The 23,918-nt window shown below is 37.5% G+C and overlaps 2 protein-coding genes across 4 annotated transcripts in view; one reads left to right on the forward strand and one right to left on the reverse strand.

The window, feature by feature from the left end:
- Nucleotides 1-421: 421 nt before the first annotated feature.
- Nucleotides 422-8,393, reverse strand: TMED5 (transmembrane p24 trafficking protein 5). Its single transcript, XM_062581803.1, has 4 exons — nt 8,182-8,393; nt 6,831-6,928; nt 6,133-6,319; nt 422-3,332 (listed from the first exon to the last, which is right to left on the reverse strand). Exons 1-4 carry the CDS (start codon nt 8,380-8,382, stop codon nt 3,114-3,116), a joined length of 705 nt encoding a protein of 234 aa, XP_062437787.1. The 5' UTR covers nt 8,383-8,393; the 3' UTR covers nt 422-3,113.
- A 183-nt stretch (nt 8,394-8,576) lies between these two features.
- Nucleotides 8,577-23,918, forward strand: part of CCDC18 (coiled-coil domain containing 18) — a 31,218-nt gene continuing 15,876 nt past the window's right edge. The window contains exons 1-16 of one of the 3 annotated variants that reach the window (XM_062581098.1): nt 8,577-8,628; nt 9,471-9,645; nt 9,823-9,982; nt 10,225-10,395; nt 11,428-11,537; nt 12,495-12,623; nt 14,680-14,776; nt 15,500-15,621; nt 16,882-17,191; nt 18,512-18,612; nt 18,723-18,883; nt 19,442-19,662; nt 20,442-20,552; nt 21,745-21,876; nt 22,717-22,851; nt 23,406-23,483. In XM_062581098.1, coding sequence (XP_062437082.1) covers nt 9,500-9,645; nt 9,823-9,982; nt 10,225-10,395; nt 11,428-11,537; nt 12,495-12,623; nt 14,680-14,776; nt 15,500-15,621; nt 16,882-17,191; nt 18,512-18,612; nt 18,723-18,883; nt 19,442-19,662; nt 20,442-20,552; nt 21,745-21,876; nt 22,717-22,851; nt 23,406-23,483 — 2,184 coding nt within the window. In that variant the 5' untranslated portion in view covers nt 8,577-8,628; nt 9,471-9,499. Of the gene's footprint in view, nt 8,629-8,977; nt 9,251-9,470; nt 9,646-9,822; nt 9,983-10,224; nt 10,396-11,427; nt 11,538-12,494; nt 12,624-14,679; nt 14,777-15,499; nt 15,622-16,881; nt 17,192-18,511; nt 18,613-18,722; nt 18,884-19,441; nt 19,663-20,441; nt 20,553-21,744; nt 21,877-22,716; nt 22,852-23,405; nt 23,484-23,918 lie in introns of those variants that run through there. The other 2 variants (XM_062581099.1, XM_062581096.1) reach the window with 2 other exon arrangements.

Raw genomic sequence — 23,918 nt, forward strand, 5'->3', positions numbered from 1 at the left:
AGCTATTACTAGTCTCAGTAGTATTACTGACCTCGGCTACAGTTTTGCACAAGACAGCACCTACTATTCTTCCTAGAATTGCTCCTAACCCCCTTGCATGTGTAACTGAAAGCCTCTCAGTTTGGGAGGGAAATACTGCAGGTGTAATATAGAATACCATTAATGAAAGTGCAAATATTGAAAAATTGAAGACTTGTTAGCTGACACATATCTGATATTACTTCAGAACTAAATATCTGCACTTTCTCTTACAGAGATTGGTATCTAATTCTGATCTGATGGCTGTGTAAATCTAAAGTAATTTGTATGAAGGAAGAAATAAAAGCTACGTAAAGTTTTCGTTAGCCTGAGCATGCTCAATCTTTTGCAGTTTTCATAGATAAAGCATTTTTCCTTTACTATAAAATGAAGAACACAAACACAAGTTTAAGCCTCATTTATTGAAAATCTCAGGGTTTTGCATAATCTTATTCAGTGTCTGCAAGTCTTAAAACATTTTCTTCTGAATAAAAAAATCCATTAAGAAACACTGTAGTTCCCCTTTGTACGTTGCATACAATCAAAAACAATTTGACTGTTCTTCAAAATCCAGTTGAAATTTAACTGCAAGTTTAAATGCCAAATATTTTACTTACAAATGTTTTCCAGTGGCTAAAGTCAAAGCATAATTAACATTTGTAGTTTATTCTCTGTTTAAATTTTTCTATAATCAGCCAAACCTCGATGGGGAGAAATTCAGTAAGAGTTCTTTGTTAGAAAATAATCCTTTCATCCAGATGAACTCTGCTGATATTTGTTGCATTATTTTCCCTATACTAGAGACTGCTGTCTCTAATCAAAGAAGCTGCTGCAGTTTAGTCTGGTGTTTTATCAGAAGCCTGCATTCATAGGCTAACATACCACACTGAACTAGAGTGAGTGAGTGAAGCGCAAGCACATTCTGGCTTATTTTGGCCCTGGATGTATAACCTCTGGCAGACAGGCAGAGCAGATTAGCTGTGGATCTAATCTCGAGAGGTGCTCTATGAAAATTTGGCAGAGCTCATCAGTTGGATATCCAGAGCTGAAAACGAGAATCTAGTAGCTTACATACAAGAGGTAGATGTCTTAAGAGTTTCACAGAGCTGTTACAGTATGTTGCAGATGGTTTGCAGCATTGCACTTCTGGCAATGCAAGTGAAGATAGATCTCCTGTTTCTTCTAGCAAAAGGGACAAAGCCCTAAGATTCTTGGTTTGCTTTTCCTGGAGGGACGTGACCAAAAGTCTACTCCTGGGAGCTTTGGCTTGCTGTTTATAGATATCCATCCTGTTACAAATACATGATACTTTATTGCTGGGAGACATGGCAGAAATGGCAGAAAAATATTTGCCACAGTGGGAGAAAGTTAATCTTTCATTTGGTCAGGACAAAGCCTAGGAATAAGCTTGCCAATTCCAAGCACTTGAGAATAGAAAGCATCATGTGGGAAAAGAAGATATGCAGAACCCTGAAGGGAAACAGTTTACTTTGGACACAGCTTTGCAGAAGGGACAAGTAGCTCAACAGCCTTTGGTGCCCTCTGTAATAAGTTCTGTAAGGAATAATACTTAAATTTATAAAAACTATCTAGAAATATTATTGCTAGGTCCCATTATCTGAAGTTGAAGTGCAGTTCCTGTGTACTGTAGCCCTTGCTAGCATCTACTCATTCGAATAAAGAAACTTCATTCATATATTGACCCTGTCTTATCCCCCTAAAATAATTTTATCCCAGAAAGTCTCAAAGTTGCAGTTCTGCAGTTAATACCCAGATGAACCAAGAACAAGCAGATCACTAATACACTCATTGTGTTTAAAACACTTTGTGATGAAATGATGTAGATAGTTCATTTCTGTACGGAATTTTGATGACTTGGCACATCGTAATAATGGCTAAGTTTGAACTATTAAAAGAAGTTTGTTCTTACATACTTAAGGTTTTTTTGGCAAGTTTTCCATATTCACAATGTACTACTAAAAGTCAACCATTTGAGGATAACTTTTCCTTAGTTAAGTCATGTTACATATTCATTTAATCCTAAAACTTGAAGCCTGTACTTATTGCTCCCTTGATTCATACCTCCTTACTCACAGAAACAGCTAGATTTACAAAACTGCTCATATGACTATAATGTACTTACACAGCTAAGAGATCCATTAGAGTGAGCAAGACGGAAAAATTCAGATGTGTAGCTATGCTTTTTTGATGCATATGTAAGTCACCCTATTAATTGCTGCATTAGTCTTAGCCATGCAGTAGACAAACTAATAAAAAATTGGCAAATAAAAGGGAAAAATATAAGAAATGGCTTCTTGAAAATGTATCTATTACATGAGGTTGTAACAAATAGGAGTTCACAAACCATGCTTCAATTCATTGTACCTTGGATCTCACGTAACAGCCAAAAAGGAAAATGGGATTGTAAAACAAGACAAAGATTTATGAACAAAAATTGCACCTATTTTCTCTTGTCAGTGCTGACTCAATTTCACATTGACAGTATTCATTTTTAAAGTGCTGATGTCAGCCATCTCTCTCTCTCAAAAAAAAAAAAAAAAAAGCTGTAATTTTGTTTTCACAATGTTAGCCCAGTGTTTCTACATGATGCCATACAACAAAAGCTGAGGACTTTAAAGAAACACTTTGCTTTGATGATAAATGATGGTAACCACAGACTACTCTGTGAGCCCCAATCTTGTAAACACATAGGCACAGATTTAAATTCACTCAATGTTTAACATCAAACAAACCAAATCTAACTTACCATTTAAAATTTTATGCAAACATAAAAAAATGACAGTATTAACATTACTTTGCATATGAACCCACATCCTGTGTGCTATGCATGAGCTAGTCATTAACAATGATTAACAAATAATACAAGCATGAAAAACAGTTAAGTGTTTGTTAACAGCACTTGCAAAGATGGAAGAGCTTGGGGCAAGGCATTCTGTTAACATTAAAAAGCCCCATATGACTTAGAAACCTGATGTGTCTACTGCTGTTCAAAAGAATCTAAAAGATTTTTGTTTCTTTCCTGCAGCAGTTTATTGCTTCCCCCCACCTGTATATCTTTATGATCATACTGAATATTAAGTTCTACTTTTCCTCTTATCTTCAAAGAGACTTTTCAACATGTAAACCTGAACAGCTGATACTACCACCATTACTCCCAAGTTGACCAGGGACCAGAAATTCACTCTGTCAAAGTTGCTTTCTTGTATATTTCGGTCACGAGCTTCAAATGCTCTGAGAAGGGTCTGAATCTGGACACTTTTGCTTAGTCTAGCTTTGACACTGTTGATGGATTCCTAGTAAGTAACAAAAGAATATTTATAGGAGAAGGAAAAAAAAGGACATTTCATGTAAACAGATAGCTTGCAATACGTAGAAAGTACTAAATAATAAGGTAGTAATATAGTATTAATTTCTTACCTAGTAGACAGTTAACTTCACTTCTAAAGCCTATGCTTCATCACAGGATTTTCATTAGTTCATCTAGCCCGTTTATTATTTGTCACCTAATAAGTCTTAATTAACATGGCTTTAAGGCATCAAATAGTAATAGGTTGTTTCTCCCAGAAATCACATACAGGAGGATAGGAGGTGTGATAGAAGTCAAACCTAAAACTATTCTGTTTATATTCTGTTGTATCCTGGGGAACTGCGATTCCAAGTATTCAAGCAAGTAAAAAGCAAATATTTGTGGGGAAAAAAAAAAACACTCAAAACAAGTAATGTACTAGTGAACTGCAAAGCAAAGGTAGTTGTTTTCTGATGGATAATCTGACTAAGGTACCTTTTAACCCAAACAGGTCTATAGCTGGGGGAGGCGAGAAGTATTGTAATGTTACATTCCCATCTCCTTTCTTAAGCTTTAATTTTTTTAACAGCCATAAACTGCTGTTTCAACTTTGATACTAAAGCAGAATTTTGACTTAAAAAAAAAATCTTAAGAGGATGACTATAGATCCTATAAAGGAGATGAATAATGCAGTTTGTCTCAAGGAACCAAAGGAAGTACATAAACGTTCTGGCCCTAAGAACAGCTGCTCCAGATCCACTCTGTGTTTAAGGTTTACAGAGGAAACGTTTGAAACGTAACAGTTTACAGGATCATCGACAGCATAATGGGTAGTCACAACTTAAAAGCAAATCTCATGAAGTGTCAATTTTCTAGGCCTTATGTTCTTGCTTTCACCAGGAGACCTGAGGTAACTTTTAGTGGGAAGACCAGTGTGTACAGTAGCAGTATAGTAGATGGATGGTATAAAATTTTAAAAAAGTTTAAAAACCCCTATCATTAACTTTTTCTCCATGGACATTTTCCTTGTGCCATATTAAACATTTCAAAAATATTTTTGGACACCAAATAATTTTAAGGTAATAGTAAAGATTGTGTATCACCAACAGCATAAAAGAGCTTTACAAATAATGCATTACCTCATTTTTCCCAGAAAACATCTTGTTTATCTTTAAGAACTTTAGCAGTTCTTAACTGCTAAGTATTTGTGCAAGTCCTCACAGAACTTCCAAAAAATAATATAATAGCTTGACTAGGTAAATAATATCAAATACTAGTGTTAACTTTACAAAAAATTACCCGCTTTAAAGATCTGCAAGGCCCTCAGATAAAGACAAGTTCTGCATTTGCTTCTCTTCTGGAAGAGATATCTTTATGTACACAATAGTAACTCTCAGATCCACTTAAGTATTACTTGTGATTAGTGTAAGAGGGGTTTCCTTTGCAGTCCCCTCTCTAGACTTTGTTTTCTCTAATTGGCTTTGTCACTGATTTTAAAGGAGGGCTGTCTGATTTTCAGATCCAGTGTTTGGCTTAAACTATGTAAAAATACATCATAATAAAACATTTGGTGTCTTAAACATTAAGTTTGTTTTGTCAATAGAAAATCTGCCTTTAGTTTATTCCAGTAGGACACAACAAACATCATTGTCTATACCAAATTGCCTTCAGCAAGTATTCAAAATGAGCCTTTCTGGATGACGATTTTTATTTCTTTTTTTTTAAAAAAAAAAGAGATGCCTACTGTCCGTAACTATCCGCAAACATACGATTGCTTTTACTGCATCCTGCTGAAAACCAAGAACAGCGCTACAGGAATGCCAAGCAATCCTCTTTTTCTACAGTAATCTGAACATTTAGTGCTTGTGGAAGGAAACAGAGCTTTGACTGAGAGGTAGTCTTCATCCTACATCAAACAGGACCAGCGTTCAGTTTAAGCAAACACTACCATTCACAGTAACTGAATAGCCATTGTTATTGCAATCTGGAAGCAGTCTGACTCGAGTAACCTTTAAGAATTAAAAATGAGAAGCAAAGCAGCTAAGGAGAGCAGTTCTCTCACAGATTTTCTTGGGACCAGCTGAGAACAGTTCCCCCCTGCAGCTGCTCAGTGCCTCAAGACATCATGTGCAGCATGTCTGTCAGATCAGTAACTTAGAGCACCTACTTCTCTCCACTTATTTTAGCAGTAATACCACCATGCTCAGCAGCGCTATTAGTGGTTTAGCACTACTCTCTCAAGTATTCTCTGAAGGCCTGCAAAGGTGAATGTGCAGTGATCTAGCTAAATTGTTTATAAGCTGGAAAAGATGGAAATAAAAATAATTACAAAAATTTTAAAGTAATTTGTAAATGTCTTAGATGGAAGTAATTCAGGCTGGCTGGGGCACCTGTGCAAAGATGGGAACAAGAGACTTGCCCAATACTGTATTTTCAAACACAATAAAAATCTGTGCAGTGATTTCAACTCCATCACTGAGATTAAGCAATATTTTAATATTAAAAAAATATTCATTTTATTGCTACTAGGGGAAAAATATCTTGTTTTAGCAGTAAGGGAAAAAGAAGCTTGAATGGGAAGCAGAACAACTTCTAAATCTATACAGTTTCTTCTAGCTGGCTAAAATTTTATTCTAAAAACCATTCTCAAGCTTCTGTGTGGAAGCTGTGTAGAAATCCATGTATCAGTACATGAATTTCAGGCAAATGGAATAGCTTCCAGGATGATGTATTAGACCAAGACTGAATGGCAGCAAGCTTTTTCTAAATCTTCTTACATTCAGAAGAATTTAGGATTGAATGCTTACCAGAATGTCTTCCAGTTTCATATCCAGGAGATCTGTGCCTGTAACATACTTCTTCCAGTCCTCTTGATCTTGTCCTCCTCCTTCTCCCATGTTGTCCAGAATCAGTTCAAAGAAAATAACCTTCTCAGAAATGGTACTGAATGTGTTGTCAAAGCAGAACATGTAATCACCATCTTCTGTTTCCACACTGTATATATAAGCAAAATATTGTTAACTACATTTTTAGCAAAGAATGAGCTTTATAAGCAAGTTTTCCTCTTGAAGAGGGACAAGCACACATTTAGGAAGAACTCAGCAAGCTTTTTATATAAAAATAAGAAATTTAAAGACACATTACAGATTGCACAGTCACAGTAAAACCAACCCTGCCTACTCTTAAGTCTTACTATGATGAAGATAGCAGCAGCTTACTTTTGCCTTTATTTGGCTTTTGAAACATTGTGTATGACTAAGAAAAATCTATAGTAAGAGTGAGATTCTTATACTCTATTGTAATGCCTTGATAAAAAGAGAAATAGAGAAATTTTCCCCCTTATTTATATCACTGATGTTTTTATTAGATTGCAGAGATCTTTTTCAGCTCCACCATAATTACTTTTGTTCACTATCAACAGCTATCATTAAAACAAAAATATCTTTCACCTCATGGTAAGATCCATGTAAAAAGCAATAAGTGTTTACAAAAAGGTAAAACTTACGTATGAACTCCATCTGATTTTCTTTGATCAAAAACTAGAGTTTCACCTTTTGGAGACAGTAGATGAAAATCAACATCTAATCCTGCTCCATCTAAAACCTGTGAAACAACAACAGAAAAAAAAACAGTGGAATTCCTGTCTACATTGCTAAAGTTTCTAAGTAAGGGAACTGTCACGGGAAGAATTTAAAAGGTAAATTTGTCTATGAGAGTTCAAACTAAGTTTCATAGTAGTTGTATACCAGATAACAAAACTGTGCTGTTTCAACAGTACTAACATGGCTATAGTTGTATCACTACACAGGTTGTGTTGTAGAAATTCTCAACAGCAAAGGGAGAACTGGGTGGGGGGGGACTGAGAAGGATCACATATGCAATGACATTACTTAGGTCTGTGCCAGGGTGTGTGGAGGTATGTGAGAGTGTTTTCCAGTGAGTTATTTGAGTACAGAAGTCACCTACTGCTGAAATCAAGTTTGCCCTGACTGGAGATGTACCAAAAAAGAAAATTCCTGTTCAGCTTTGCATTTAACTAAAAGCAATTAGGAAATAATAGGATTAGCAACTCTGTTTTTCTGCTTTGCATTTTCAATTGGGAGGCATAAAAGGAAAAAAAAAAAAAGAAAAGAAAAAAGCAGACAACCTGTGGCACAGTAGTAGGCTGAGAAAACACTCACTGCAGCTTCTCACACTGTTGCTTAGTCTCCCTGAAAAAATCTTTAAGAAAAGGAGAGGTCTTTGCACAGATACCTAGAGAACTCAGCTCTTCTGAAGAAGAGCTTCAAGATCTTAATGTTGGTCTAGCTAAGTAAGACTTTTTGAAAAACTTTAATCTCCAAGATAAGAGGTGTTTAACCCAGAGATATGCACGTAAGAGTTCTGTACATAAGCAACAGTTTTATTTATGCTTTGGAGCTGTATCTTACAAGGCCACAGAAGCTGACACTCTACTTTTACTGAGTTAAAGGATGCCAACTTGAGATCTTACCAAGTTAAAAGAAAAAAAAAACCACGGCTAATAGAATAAAAAATAGGCATTAGAGTCATCATTGAGGTATCCTACCGAGTTTCATGTCTTTAGTTTTCTAAAGGACTAAGGAACGGTCTCCTGCCGCTAACGCAACAGCGACAAACCGGACGAGGGCAGCAAGGCGCGGCGCCGGCACCCCGCGCCCCTCGGGCGGCCGCGCACGGCGGCGAGGCAGAGCCGGTCCGGGCGCCGCGGAGAGCAGCGCTCGCCCTCGCCCCCGCCCGGCCACCCGCCAGAAAAGCGCCGCCGCCCCGGGAAAGCCCCGCGGGCCGCGCAGCTGCCGGGAGCCTCCCGGCTCCGCCGCGGCTCGGCGCCCCCCGACCTGGTACTCGAGCTCCAGCGAGGCCTCCTTGCGCATGGGCTGGTAGAAGCACTCCCGGCGGCCGGCGGGCAGCGTGAAGGTGAAGTCGCTGTCCAGGGAGGGGCTGAACTCGGCGGCAGCGGCGGGCGGCGGCAGCAGCAGCAGCGCGAGGCAGCCGAGGAGCGGCAGCGCGCCGCGGCCCGGCCCCAGCCCCGGCCTCATCCCCGCTGCGCTGCCCGGCCCGGCCCTGCCCTGCCGGCGCCCTCGGGGAGCCGGCGGCCCCACCCCCCCTGCCCACAGTGCACCGCGCCGCGCGCGCCGATAGGCTGCTCGCGCCGCGGCCCCGCCTCGCCCGCGGCACGGCGGGGAGCGCGACCCCGGCCGGGGGCGGGCGGTTGCGCATGCGCCGTGAGGCAGTAGCGGAGGCGCCGGGCCGAGGCGCCAGCGGCCCGCGCAGTTCAAAGCGGGGTAGGGAGGGAGCCGGGGGGCGCGTGGGGGCCGGGCCGGGCCGGGCCGGGCGCCGCCGCCGCCGCCGCCGCCGCCGCCGCCGCCGCCGCCGGGGTAACTCTCTCTGGAGGCGGCTGGCGGCCGCGGCGTGAGGCGGCTTGCTGACTGGAGGCCGCAGGCCGTTGGTGGGGCAGCGCTGAGGCGGGCGTCTGGCGGCGCTGGGCGGGCCCGGGCCCGGGGCGAGGGGCGCCGGGGCGCTTCCTCCGCCGGCGGGTCCCCGCGGGGCGGCGGCCGTCGGTACGAGGCGCTGCCGGGGCGGGCGGGCAGGAGGGGTCGCGGCCGCCCGCGTTGCCGCGCAGCGCCGGGTGCCCCCTCCGCAGGGCAAACTTTCTGTTTCCCATCAAAGCCCCGATGCGCTCCGGTCTGAGCGCGGCCCGCAGGTGAGAGCGGGATTTATGTTTGAGTGCCCTGATGACCGGTGGAGGAGAGAGCGCGGGGGGTTACATACGCGCCCGGAGTTCAGTCCGTCCCGTTCAGGTCGCGATACGCGCCTGCTCCGAGGGGATTTACGAGCCGTCAAACCAGGGCTCTCGCAGCCGCGGCGCAGCGGTGGCCCTTGTGCCGGTGGAGTCCCTGCAGTCTTGTAAGTGTTGCTCTATTTTCCGGCGCCTGGAGATCCCCAAGCCTGACTTGTGAGTGTTCAAGGTGTATTGTAACAACAGGAAATACAGTCTTCAGAGTTAACTTACACTTTTGGTTCCAAAAGATCCTTTTTGTTGTTATTTCAGTATCTTTGAAAGTGTATCTTTGCAAATAGTGTTGAAGTACATTTGTAAGGGTTTTAATATTAAATGTTATTTTAGCTATAGGTATAGTGCCAAAGGAATACAGAATGTGGACTCACCCTAAAAGCGGTGGTGGTGGTGGTGACGACGATGATGATGATGAAGATGAACTGTTTGCAAATGTAGAGTCATTACGGAATCAGCTGAGGAGAACTGAAAGGGATCTGCAAACTGTAGGGGAAGAACTTTCCAGGTACGAGTGTGTTTGGGAATGAGAACAGAAAACTGGCTTATGTAGTTTAACCCCATCTTGTTCAATTTTAAGTAATGAGCAAGTAGCTCATTTTGTGTTTTCCTTTTGAATACCCTTGAGGAAGGAGGGAAAGGTAATAAAGAGAACTTGAGTAATGACTTCTTCCCTCCCTCCTAGCACTAGTGCAAGTGAACATTCTGACTACCTTGAAGAGGCTGTAGACCTTGTTCTGGAAGATCTTGTTGAACCAAATTGCAACTATCAAGGCTCTTCCGATTGTAAGAAAAATGCCAGTAAAACATCTTGTCACGAGAGAGATTTTCAAACAAAATCCAAAGTAAATATTGCTCTTCATTACTTATTTTACTATATTTTGTTTGTTTTGTATTCTTTTATATGTTTTTGAATACTTTTGCTTTTATGTCTTTGAGTTGATACACTTTAGCATTGAACTGTGCAATACTACTGCTGTGTCACTGATCATTTCTTAAGCATAATGTGGTGGTTCTTTGGTGTATATATTGCTTGTGTGTGTGTATAATATATATATATATATATTTTTTTTTTTTTAATGTCTAGTCCTACCCAGTATCTACAACTTCCGATAAAACTGTGGAACAAGAAAATAAGCATCTTAAGGAGAAGCTGAACGCACTTCATGAACAAAATGCATCTTTGACTTCTCAGAACCACTACCTAAAAAATAAAATTGAAACAATCAACTTTGAATTGATGCAGTCAAAAACAAGAGTATGTGACTTCGATATATTCATTTTCCAGATAAATATTGCTAGTGACTGTGATTTTTGAGTTCATAATTGCAGGCAGTGTGTACTATTTTTCTGTCTTGGCTTATTCTATTTAAGTTTTTGTATAGTAATATTATCTGTCATTGATTTTAGAAAAGAATTTTTGGAATCTATTTATCCATGAGCAAAACAACTTTACTCTGTCGTTCACATTCCAAACTTTTATTTTAAAGCCAGTGAGTTGCAGACTGAGAATAAGTCATAGAATAAGAACTTGTTGTGCTAGCTGCTGTATTAAAGCGGGGGGGGAACCCTGTTCCTGCCTCTCGCATCATAAAATGTAGTTAGATAATGAAGAGATGGAAGAACACATTATGTGAGAAGATAGTTCAATGATGTAATTAGTATTGCGTGTTCATGTGGCTAGGTATATTTTTCTGAGCTATGTTAATCTTAATGTGAGTAATAATAATGACAAAGTAGTTACACTGTATCTAGAAAGTGAAAAATGTTGACCTTTTGAATTAGAATAGCATCACTATTTAGAAAAAATGAAGATGAATTGTAGATAATGAATCATTAAGATTAAGCATATACTTTTACGTATACTTTTTTCTAGAGAGAAATTATATTCTTACATTTGGTATAAATGTAACAATAATAAAATGTAGCTATGCTTAATGCTTTTCATTTGAGAAGTATCATCTTTAAGTGCAAATAAGTAGATAAACAAAATACTTGGTTTTCTGGCCTGGTAAGGATAAACAGAGGAACACGAAGTTGTAGGGAGGAAAGCAAGAGATGAGACCAACATTTAAAGAAACCACTCTGCTAGACAGTGCATCATACTGAAGTGGTGCTAGGGAACAGGAAAGGTATTAAATGAGCAGAAACTTGGAGGTCAATTATTTGTGTGTATGAACAAGCATCTTCTACAGCAAAGTTAAGGGCACTGTGCAGATACTTCTTGTGCGTCTTATTTGAAGGTACATATACAAGTGTTAATGAAACTCCAAATGTGTTTGTATTTCAGATTTCTTATCTTGAATCGGCTTTAGGTACACGTTCAGCCAGCATTCCTAAACTAGAAGAACAGATTGTAAATTTGGAAGCAGAAGTTTCAGCTCAAGATAAAATTCTGAGGTAGTAAATGTACTTTTTAGTGAACATTTAATTTTGGTCTGCTTGTCAATCACAACTTTTTTTTTTCCTCCCTTCAAGATCACATAGTGATAGTTCCATGAGGATCATGAAATCTGGGTTTTAAAATTTTCACTTCAAATCCTCATTTGAGAGAGGTTGTGTTTTGCTGCATTTTGATATCTTATATATGGAGAATATACTGTAAGAAATGGAGGAAAATAGTAAAGGCTGTTAAAGGGATACGTTTATAATCTATGCTAAACATAAATGCACCCTTTTAACTGTCAAATGTTTGTACACTACATGACTAAGTAACTTAAATAGTAAGCAAACATATTCTAAAATTTGATTTTGCAGCAGATAGCAAACAAATTCTTTCTTCTTGAGTACATCAATCAAGACAAATGGCCAAATAAAGCCAATGTAAGCAAAATATCCAGAGGCTGTCAGAAAGACGCAGCTGACTGTCAGCTTTTTAATACTTGAAGCTATGTAATATTCAAATAATACCTCAATAAGCCTATTTTCACAAAGCAAGTAAAATATTTATCTTTAATTTAGTTTGGTGGGTTACTAGTGTTGTTTGTTGTGTATATGTGCAAAGTGCTGTATGTGCTGTGTATATTCACAGGTAAAACTATACCTATTCCCAGAAAAATAGTGATTTGTGTGTTCTGATCTTTCTTGAAACACAAAGTATGTTGTCTGAATCCTTGGCATGAATGATACTTGAAGCCTATTGATGGGGTTTGGATACCCCTCCAGACCAGAGATGCACTCTTGGAGTTCTCTGGTCAGTCTGGAAACTGGGGGGGGGGGTTCTAGTTCCGAGATCTGCAGCATGTTAGACTAGTTTTTCTGCATACGATGTTTCAGAAGAGAAAAATAAAATACTTGATTTTTTTTTTTTAACAAAAGTATTCCTGTTTTTAGTTGTGCTTTCTGTTAATTTGGTAGAGATGCAGAAGATAAACTAGAGCAAAGTCAGAAAATGATAGTGGAAAGAGAACATATGCTACAAAGATATAGAGAGGACTACAAAAATCTGAAAATGGAGTTAATTGAACGAAGCAAGCAAGGAAAGAGGTACTATGTGGTTTGTTTTTTTTTTTTTAATAAATTGAATACAGAAGTTTGTACTAATGCATAAGTGTTTATTCCCATTGGTGGATGTTTTCTTTGTGGAATCAAATTATACCTCTGACTTATGGATGTGTTATTAAAAAAAAAAAAAAAGAGGGAGGGGTTGAAATTTCCCTTCTTTATAAAGGTGTCTTTAAAAAGTGACACTTTTTTTAATCTTGACATTTGCTCTTGGTTGCAGGCTGATATTGTACACTAAAATATAACTTAGCTGTCTAGCCAATCCATCACCTGTTTTTCTCATCAAAATAGATGTAGTATAGTTGAGAGTCTAAATGTGTCCAGGATGTATTTTACCTGAATTATTTTTCACTTTTTCTTGCAAGCACCTGCAGCGTATGCTTGTTTTTCTGTATTTCAAGTATATGCTTGCAATCAACAGAGCTATCCCCAGCGTAATATTACTAGGGGGAGAGGAGAAGCAATAAAAACACTACTTACATGAGACAACTTTTTTGTTATGCTTAATCTCATCTATGTGTGTGTTACAGTTGAAAGGGAGGTTGTTGTTTCCCCTTATCTTCACCTTCCTCTCCTATTGCATCCTTTTCATTGAACCTAGTAGTTGTGTTGCTACTGGGAAGGATAGATCATTTCTTCAAACAGCTGAGAGTTTACCATCCAGAATCTGATCATCCCCCAAACTGTAATTTTAAAGAAAACAGAGGAATAAATTAATTGGGCAGGTAGGACTCTTCATTTAACTGCATTACCTTTGGCAAAAGGGTAATTGAATTCATGATTTTTGAAAGCATTTCTCAAGTCTTTTGAGTGTGAAAGCCTTGTTTGGCTTGTCTGTCTACTCTCTGAATTAGGTCTAACCTTCCCAAAGCTATGCAAGAGGCAATAATGCCAGCCTGGCACTACTGCTGAAGAGATGCGTGTTGATTTTATGCTCACTGTTCAGAGCATGTGGGGCTAAAACTGGCTGTAGTCACTTACTAGTTGCAGATGTTGATATTTGGGTACCTTTGAAAAACTGAGCTTCTGCCAGGTGTTAAAGGCAACGTACAATGCTCTGATGAGTGTAGACAATAATTACAACTTGCTTTCAATCAGTAATTCCTGCCACTTATTACTCATTCTGCGCTTCTGACTGACACTATTGTTCTTGAAGCCCCTTTATCCTCTTCTTTCTAAATGCTTTGCCATCTCCAGATGGTTAATGGTCCTGAGATGGAGAAACAGTGATCTACGGGTAGGCTGTACTTAGGTAAGGCACTTGCCCTGTCCCTACAGTTCCCTCAGTGAAGAAATTCTTAGTGAGCAGCAGTAATTCTGTTGTGTTTGTGTTGGATATCCTAAACGGATTGCATCCTTAAGCTGTCTCAAGGCTACTGCTCCAACTTCTTACCTTCCTCCATCATTACTCACTTGGAAAGAGAGAGAAAGAAGAATAAAGAGGAATAACAGGCGGTCTAGATTTCTTTGAATGATTGCTCACCCTCATATCCCACAAGCGTCTGTTTCCGGTACCGTTACTGAGGACATCTCTTCAGTATCCCCAAATAATTTAACCTGTGATCAGTTCCTGTCAGTCCTAGCATAATTCCAGTCACGCAGAACTCCCTTCAGCATAAAAAGCACTTCTAGTCACCCTTAAGCCCTTTGAATTTTAAGGGGCACTCTTGTCTTCTGTTTATTTTTGTCATACACACTATCTCAATCCCTAGAAGTAGCTTTAATGGTAGGGACCAGGGGGCTGCAGGATGACTTGAATCACAAACTTTTTGAGAGGCATCAGAATTTTATTTTTACATTCGTGTTATTTAGATTTAGTTCGTGTTAATATGTAAAAACAAAATTTTTAAAAAAACAAGAATGTGCCTCATATGAAACTGTTGTTTTTTTTTAATCTAAGAATTAAAAAGTTGGAAGGAGAAAGGAAGCTACCAAAGGTTGTTAATTTAGTTGTTATGTTTTCTGATTTTTGGGTAACTGGAAGAGATAGTTATATAATTACTGAAACTATGATTTTTAAAGTTGATATACTTTGCAGAGCAGAACAGCAAAGAAATGAGGCTTTGTTGAATGCTGAGGAGCTGACAAAAGCTTTCAAAAAGTATAAAGAGAGAATAACTGAAAAATTGGAAAAGGTAGGTGTTTCCCTCCCCCATACCTCCAGTTATTTTTGCTATACTTTTTCTTCCAGTGTGCTGGGCAGTAAATGGTAATGGGTTTATTAGCAGATCAGCTGTCTCTGCTGGTTGTTGGCAAAGTCTTAAGAGAGATGGTGCAGGGTAAACAACTACTTTTTCTGATAAATTTGACTATCCAGTGTTAAGTTGTCTTTGCACAATCTAGCCAGTCTGCCTCCCTGAGGTAACCTAACACTGCTGCTTTTTCTTTTGTCTCTTGCCTGTCAGTCAGGAATTCTAAGTTTAAAAGTGTGTGATCCCTTTTAAAGAACCATTTTGACTCCACATAATCTGTCCACCGATACATACACTAGAGAAGAGCTAAGATGAGAATGAAGTCATCTCCCAAAGTTCCAGTGGTCAAAGTGGTTAATGTTACCTCCTGGCAGGAGGAGAAATTATACAGACTTGAGATAATTACCTTTTAAGGAGAACTGTGATTTGATTAGACTTCTTTCTTTGTAGGAGGACATTGCCTAAATATATTGTCTTAAAAAAACTAAAATAACATTGTTTTTTCCAAAATGTCAGGAAAAAAAATTTTTTTTCGCTCTCCTGTTCCTCAAACTAGTGAACAGTAGAATTATATACTGCTTACAAGAAGAAAAGAAGCAACATACTGTGTTTATAATATTTTTAAAGATGTTTAAGATTATTGATAATGAAAAGTTGCTTTTTAAGGTTCAAGCTGAAGAAGTAGTCTTGGAAAAATATTTAAATAATTGTGAAAAGGAAAAAGAGAAGTTGAATGAGAAGTGTGTCAGCTATAGAAAAGACTTAGAAATCCTGGAAGAGCAGCTAAGGTAAGGCAAAGACTTTTAAAAATTTTTGTACAGTTATATGGGGAAAAAATTACACGTTACAGCAGTCTCTGGGAAACTATTTTCCAATCCATGTAGTTTAATCCAAATCAGGACCAGCATCAGTGAATATTTGAGATCAATTTCCCCTCCCCATCCCTTTTCTGGGAGTGTGGGTTCCTGTGCTTGCACACAACTCCTGTGGGAGATATGGATGCTCTAGCTTTGTATCTGTTCTGCTCCCAACAGACTGCCAATGTACATGCTAGTGAGAAAGAACCATACAAGTTTGCTGACGCACGCCCCGAGGTGTGAGTCCCTATGTGTTGCACGCGGTGCCACTAGCTGGAGTGCAGGCTGCTCTCAGTATCCGACAGGGAGGCTGCATTCAGCTCTGAACAGAGGTTGTGCTGCAGGCAGGGCAACTTTTGGCAGCATCAAACTAGGTTTTGACTGTTGCTTTGTTCCCACTCCAAGGCTTTTCCCCCACTGTCAAAAGTGTCATGCTTTCTGTATATTTCAGGTTGACTCCTCCTTTGTTTCAGAAGTTTCTTTTGTAATTCCTTCATTACTGTTAAGTCCAGCTGATGATTGTCTTCCTCTAGCATTATCAGTTCTGGCTGTCTGCTCCTGACAGGAACCTCTGTTCTAGACAGCCTGCTTTTCTCTGCTAATTTGCACCAGATTTGGCTCTTATGAGACCTTTTGCTGAGCTAATTCAACTTGCCAGGTGAACAGATATATTTTTAACCCATCAGAAATTAACTTTTTAATAAAATTGGCTTGCTGTACAGTCAGATATACAGGAAGGAGAAAAATAAGATCCCTCCCCCTCTTGTTGGTAACAGAATGCTAGATTAGCACAGTCTTAATCAATTATCTTCATCTATTATAAGTTGTTTTATCCTCTTCTTGAATTCCCTTCTCTTCAGCACAGTTAAAGCCATCTTTATATCCTACCCGTGACTCTCCTGATAGTGCTTAAAACTCTAATAATGTGCTAGGAGTGAGGAGGAGTTCATTCTCTGCTTCTGTTTGCTCGTAGCAGTTTGGATATTGGTCCTAGGAAGAGTGAAAACTTAGTAAAGCCATAAAAACTCCTCTATCTGTTGTGGTGCTAATCGTAGATTTTGAGAGGTAGGAAACTAGTGAAGAAGCAGTTTGTTTATGAAACTTTCTTTTCTTAGTATTTTTAATAATGAGAATCCTAGTCTACTTCTCTGTGTTTAGCTACACCTTTTGAATATTTACGTACTCTTTTAGGCAATCAAGGGAAGAGAATCATAGCACAAAAGAAGAAATTAAGAATCTAGAGGCAAAGAATGCTGAAACAGTATCACTGCTGACTCAGTCTAACCAGAAGATCCTAAAGCTTGAGAGAGATCTTAGTGACAAAGAAATAGTACTTAAAGAAAAAAATGCTTTAATAAGTGAAAATGCAGAGCTGAAAGCACTTACAGCACAGCAACATGACCGCCTGAAGTTATGTCATCAAGAAATAGAGGATTCAAGGAAAGAGCTCAGCACACTAGAAACCATTATTTCCCAGTTGTCTCTTAGTACATCTGAGGAGGTATGGTAGCTGATGTATCACTGTAAATTATATTGTGCATCTTGAACGATTCTAACTGGTATTGTGAGGAAATTCTGTGAAGTTATGGTCTGAGCCCAATTTCTTTTGTTTTCAAGCTGCATGAAGTGTTTTGTTAAGTTTCAATATTTTACTTTGTTGCCTGATTCATGAATGAGGAACAGGTGCTTTGGAGTTGATTAATGAGCATGCATTTAAAATGGCACTTTCTGTTCCTCTGTCCTATGTATTGATTCTTCTGATGAAGGTATATTCCAAAACAGGATTTCCAACTGTATGATACTGAGGCTCATCTCAATTGAATAGTATGACAAGTGTCACACAGCCACAATCGATGTGTCAACCTCAACAGCAGTAATGGAAGAATAAGAACTGGAGAGATGTTTGCAGGAATTCTTTTTGGAAAGAAGAGGCATGCTTTCTCTGACTGTGAATTAACTTTTGTTTTAACATAATGAGGCCTGGCTTATCAGCCTGAAGCTTGCACTTGTGAGCTTTATAACTAAACTGATTGTGGTTGGGAAAGTCCAATAAAGAAACGCAAAGTTGTGACTTGGAGGAATTCTTTGGGAGCTCAAAGTAGACAGCTGGACTAGGGAGAAACGTTCAAGGTCAGGAGCACAGAGCACATGTGGTATCTTTATTTTTAAAGTAGCAATGTGAGTGGTTGTATTGAAAACAATCAAAAGTATTCTTACGATTTTAGGATTCACAAAGTGGCTTCTGCTACAGAGAGTATAGTAATTTTGTATTAAACACAATATTTTTGTCTGTTATAGCCACGGACATTTATTTGAAGGGTTATTAAAGAATTGTTTGTGGCCCTTTTTGCAAAACAAATTATATTTACTATTCCTTAAAAAATAGGAATTATTTCACTGATTTAATGGAATATTCAGAAGCCCTCTGTAACTTGTGGAGGGAAAACAGTACTAAATGCAGTCATTGAAATCTGAAAAGAAGTATGAGGTGAGAAGTGGTTTTTTTTTTTTTTTATTTATTTTTTTTTTAATGTGGAATTTCCTATAATATCTCTGTTTATTTTTTTTATGGCAAAAATGTTCACACTTCAGTGTCTGTACTTAGATATCTAAAGGAGAAGCCTCAGTCTTAGGGGGACTTGATGCCTATAATTCCCTCTCACTTATTTAGGAGAACAATTGTAAAGGTCAGGTTATCCAGACTTTTAATATCCTGGCACGTTTGTATTAAAAATTATATGTTAGTAGGAAACATAAATCATACTGTGAAGCATTAAGAAGTCAATTTTGCATTGATTTTTGGTTTTCCCTTAACTTTTAGTTTAAATGGCACCACTTGAAACATCAGCTGCCCAGTTCTTCCACAAAAGAAGCGCTTTCAGACTCTTGTGAATCAAATAAATCTTTCATTGCAGACCTGAGGTATAACTTTCTGGTTACTGAATTATGGCAAGAATAGGCAGATAATTAGGAGTTATTAGAACTAGCACATGCAGAGAATATTAAATCCTTACCTTCCTTTTTTGTGATAGACTGAAATTGGCAGTGAAAGAAGCAGAAATTCAAAAACTTCGCACAAACTTAACTGTATGCAAGATAGCTGAGCATCTTTCTAATGATAATGAAGGACAAGAAAGTAGCAGATTATGTGTCATGGAAAGAGAGCCTGTCAAATTGACTGGAAATCAAGCAGGTAAACTTACTGAACCTACCTGTACAGTTCCTTCTGATTAAACCACAGAATAGGAGTTAAAATTTCTGGGGGGTTTAAATTGCTTTTCTAGTAATTTCTTCTGGAAATTGTGATGTACTGCAGGCACAATATTATTATTATTTTGAGAGTTAAGAGTTGTTCAGCTTGTTACTTGTTCTATCTACAAACTGTGTTGAAACAGAAATATATCATTTTTTGTTGTTGTTTATGCCAAGATCACCATATTTTCTTTGATTCTTTTTTTTGTATCCTGCTGTCACTGAATTTCTTCTGCAATTACTGTTAGTACTGCATGATAAAATGATAAATGATTTTTTTGATAGGTTTGTGTTTTTTTTCTTAAGTCACAGTATGTAGTTTCATTAGAGGGAAAAAATAAAAAGTTAGCCTTGTGTCTGAATACTATATTTACTAGTTCAACATGCTGCAGTAAAATTTTACTTCTCTTTTTGATGGGATGTATGATTGTAAGCTTGATTGCTGGTTTGTATGCTCTTCTGTAAATTAAGCTTAGATTTATTTTTTTCTAATTATAAGAGAGGAGAAAATGTCAACAGTTGGAACTTATCAGCAAACAATTTGAAAAGGAGAGACAAAGATTCAAGAAAGAGATAGAAGAGTTACATACTGAACTGACAAAAGTGAATCATGAGAACTCTACTTTGAAGACCAGCATGGCTCAGAGAGCCAGTCAGTTTCAAATCATACAAGAAGAACTGCTGGAGAAGGCTTCAAAAACTAGTAACTTAGAGCGAGAAGTAAGTTGTTAGTGGCAGTGGAAAAATTAGTCACTTTTTTATTCAGTAATCAAAGATGGTTAAGACAGTTTTTATGGAAAACTGTAATTGCCATATTAATTTCTGAGTCCAACTCATTTAAGAAGATTGGAAATAAGCTTCTGAGCAAGCAGGAAAGTTTAAAAGTGGCAGTCTTAATTTTTCTATTGTCAGAAATCTCTAATTTTAAAGCTGAAGTAGTTATTAGGCGTTATTACTGCTATTTAGGTTGTTGCGTGGTCTTGTGGCTTTAATATGCTTGAATTAAATATATATTTATCTTAAGGAATAGATTTTAAAAGAGCAATTTTAAGTATTTTTCCCCATTAAATGTTAATATACTTGCCAGAGATCAACGTTATTCTTGGGGAATTCCAAAAGAAATTAACTAGCTGTTCTCAGATTAAATAAGTTGAAAAGCTAATATTTACATTCTGGTGCTAATGTGTTTCTGGAATTCCAGCATACTTTGACTTGCAGTATTTCCTCATAGTAGCCATGAAATGTTATAAATCCTTAATAGCGAATTCACTTTTATGATGTTAATAGTTATTATGAGTTATGTATTTGAGGTAAATTGTGCTAAGTTCTTCTCTGTAAATAATAATGATTAATAAATGTTAAAAAAAAAAGCATTAAAAATACTAAAATTATAGTAGCTAACACAGAATTGATTGTAAGAAAACATAAACAAATAACAAATATTTGAATAAACCTGAAACAGTTGTCTTCACACCGTTTTATGCCATATTTGTTTTTAGGTAGCAAAGAAATCTTCTCAACTTTCTGCACTTGAGAAACAGTTGGAAGAAAAGACTGTTGCTTATTCTTTAGCTGCAGCAAGAAATACTGAGTTGGAAAAGGAAGTCATGGTAAATTATTCTCAGTGAGAAACTACATCTATGTAAAAATTAAATTGAGATTAAAGTTCAAGTTAAAATGGTGGTATTGCACATACTCAAAATGAATAGACTTTCAGATCTGCTAGAGAGTCCATTCCGTTTTTAGGCCCTACAGTTTTAAAGGCCTGAATAACCTTACTTCAGATAAAAACATCTTTTCTTTTAACCTTTGACACAAATACTAAGTTTTTAATGGATATATTACTTTTTTCTTTTTGATTACATGTAAAATGAAAACCTGGTCCTACCAAAATCATTGGTAGCGTTACCATTTGTTTCAGCGAGACCAGGACTTTATCCACACTATTAAAATTTTAAGATTTTAAATCTTTTCAGCTTGCACTCTTAAATTTTTTTGTATTTAATACCAATTTAGTAAAATTACCTTGCTTTTCCATTAGAGCAAAGTTATTCCTAAAGTAACATGTACGTAATTGATTTGGGGTGTAGGACAAATAGAAAAGAACATGGAAAAGGTTACAATGTACTGTGCTAGTACTGTTTTCTTTCTTTTTCTGAAATTGTCAAGTAGTCTTCTGTATGAAGTTACTAGGGTAAGAGATGGCTAAGTTGGATTACAAATATTAAATATGACATTGGGCAAATCACTTCTCTTTTTTTTTTTTCCTCTTTTTTTCTGTTGCTGTTTTTAAGTTGCATATTTTTAAGAAATATATATCAACCCTTGGATAAAAAGTCTTATAAGTGAGATGCAGTGAGGAAGGTTGTCTAACATTTGGATCACTCTAAATTTAGATCGTAGTATTGTTATATAAACTCTTAAGAAAGGTGGGTCTAAGGTTGCTAGAAAAGGTAACAATCTCTGTGGTCCTTTTCAGATGGAAAAATTCAATATATCTATGTGAACATAGAAATTCTTTGTCTTTCTATCTGTCAGAAGTTCCTTCCTCCAGTTGCTGTGATCTATGCTGGTAGTCTATCTTGGCAAACACCCTGCCTATGTGTAGTGGCTGCATTCAGGGGCATTCTATACATATATTGTAAGCCTGATATTCTTTGAGATGAAACATGCTGTGTGTAACTTTAGTATTCTCTGTGTTGTTCCTTTTATGAAGTCTAGGAACTTGATTACGAAGTAATACACTATTTGGTATCAGAGTTAAATACTTTTATGAAGGTTTTTTCTGTTGCTATTTTTCAGGAAAAGAACAGCCACATTCATAAGTTGGAAGGAACCATCAGTGAAGAACATGAGCAAATAGCTTTAGCTTTTGAAAAAGCAAAGTTGATTCAGCTTGAGCAGCACAAAGAGATGGAGAAACAGATTGAACTAGTAAGACCTTTTGTGCTAGTATGTGTGAGTGATATACTTGGTAACTTTTCTCCAATGTTGAATAGTTTCTTTGTTCAGCAATTCTGAAGTAGACACCCAATTAACACTTTGTATTTTCTCCCTGCATTTCCTGTTTTTAGTTTTTCTGCCTAACACTCAACAATGTCACAACACCTCTCTGAGATATTAACATCCTCTTTCCTGTTGAAAACATCTCCAACATCTTCCCTTAATCCCCTGAAATCCTTGAAAGTCATTTCCCATATGTCCATCACCTGCACACTATGGGGAAACTGGAGAGAAATATGAGCACAGGAAGACTACTGTTGCTCTTAAGTCCAAAGAATAACATTTAGAGCAGAGAAATCAATAGCTTCTATCACTATTCATTCATTTGCTGAACCTTTGCCAAGCTGAGTCTTAGGAATATCTGAGTTCAGCAAGAACCGTTAGTAGGATTTTTCAGTCTTTGTGTAATAATTCGGTCATTTTGTGTGATTAAAAGTATAACATTGGGTAACTGTTAAAGCAACTTGTCACATTTTACTAAAGAAAAGGTGTATTTCTTTTTTTGGCTGACGACAATATAAGCAGTAATTATACTCTGCCTGTCCTGGTCCTTTTGCTTCTTCTGATATTTTTAAATATTAAGTATTTGGAGTTTCTTGATAATTTTAATATTGTGCTATACTGCTGATAGCATTTTCACTGTTCACTTCGTGTCACTGTTCACTTCTCGTTTTCAAGGTGGTGGGTGAATGGAATTGAATGACATAATTAGATATATAGTTCTCTGGAAAAGCTTATTAAAATAATAAATGAATAATTATTTATGGACAGCTTCAGACACAGCTTGATAAGAAACACCAACAATTCATTGAACAAGAGAAAACAATCTCTATTTTACAGCAAGATGTTATATGTAAACAACAACGCATTGAGTCATTGGATGGGCTACTGATAGAAAGCAGAGAGGTAAGGTTGGCTCTTGATTTCTTCAAAATGCAAATCAAACAAGTGACATTTAGGGATAAAAAGTATATTCAAGGACATGTGAAAAATGGGAGATGAAAGATACTTACGTATTTTGCTGCTTCTTAATTCTTTTTTGAGTCCTTGATGGAATCTAGATTAGTTCCCAAACTACTCTAAACTGTATAAACTTTAAAGTTGCAACATTCCAATTTTGCCTCTTTTTTACCTTGCACTTTTTGCTGTAATCAAAGGAAAGAGGTCTAAATGAAGAGTTATTTCATCTACTTTGCACCAGGTGGAGAACTAAGAAGATTGTACTATGACAATCTACACTCCTTTTAGAATTCCTATTCACAGCTGAATATAGACACACACTTGTTGGGAGCCAAATTCACTTAGAAATATGATGTATGCAAGTACAGTATAAAAGCAATTGTGTTTTAAATACTGATATTTTTTTCCTGATTTGTAGTATGAGGTTTTTAGCACATGAACTTTTATTACTGTAACTATATTCATATTTTTTCCTCTTGAAAAAATATGTGTACAAACAGGAAATGGAAAAACAAAATGTCAAGAAAGATGAAGGATTGAAGATACTGCAAAATCAGTTAACTGAAGAAACAATCAAAGTTAGTGAGTTCTTGTAATTTTCAATTAATAGTCTTTAAATTGTGACGATGTAGTTAATTCCTTTTATCCTTTATGGACATGCTATATTAAAGGCTACTTTATAGAAGTCTGTCTTGTGTAAATATTTTGGAAATCACTGACCTGAAGCCTTCCAACTATCTTTTTTTTTTTTATTATTATTTATTTTTTATTTATTTTTTTTAATAAAAAGTAGTAGTATGTTATGGGTTTAGTAAATTGGTGTAATTGAAAGCATTAGCCCATCCACCAAAGCTTACCAGCACAATTGATGTTGAAATGAGTTTGATGAAAAATGTCAACTTAGCACTGAAACCAAACGGTAGGAAAAGTTTAATCACCATGGCTTAAGATCTCTGTAGGTTTATTCTTTATTTTTTATATCTGTCCAAGATTACAAAGTATGTATTCGAGAT

Source organism: Rhea pennata, chromosome 8 (genome assembly GCF_028389875.1).
Source record: "Rhea pennata isolate bPtePen1 chromosome 8, bPtePen1.pri, whole genome shotgun sequence".
NCBI lineage: Eukaryota > Metazoa > Chordata > Aves > Rheiformes > Rheidae > Rhea > Rhea pennata.

What these genes read in the sequence shown, in the direction of transcription:
- TMED5 (XM_062581803.1), bottom strand. Translation starts at nt 8,382, where the DNA reads ATGAGGCCGGGGCTGGGGCCGGGCCGCGGCGCGCTGCCGCTCCTCGGC. An exon ending in CGCTGGAGCTCGAGTACCAG is followed by an intron (nt 6,929 to 8,181) that starts GTCGGGGGGCGC and finishes GTTGTTTCACAG; the next exon opens with GTTTTAGATGGAGCAGGATT. An exon ending in TGAAACTGGAAGACATTCTG is followed by an intron (nt 3,333 to 6,132) that starts GTAAGCATTCAA and finishes GTTACTTACTAG; the next exon opens with GAATCCATCAACAGTGTCAA.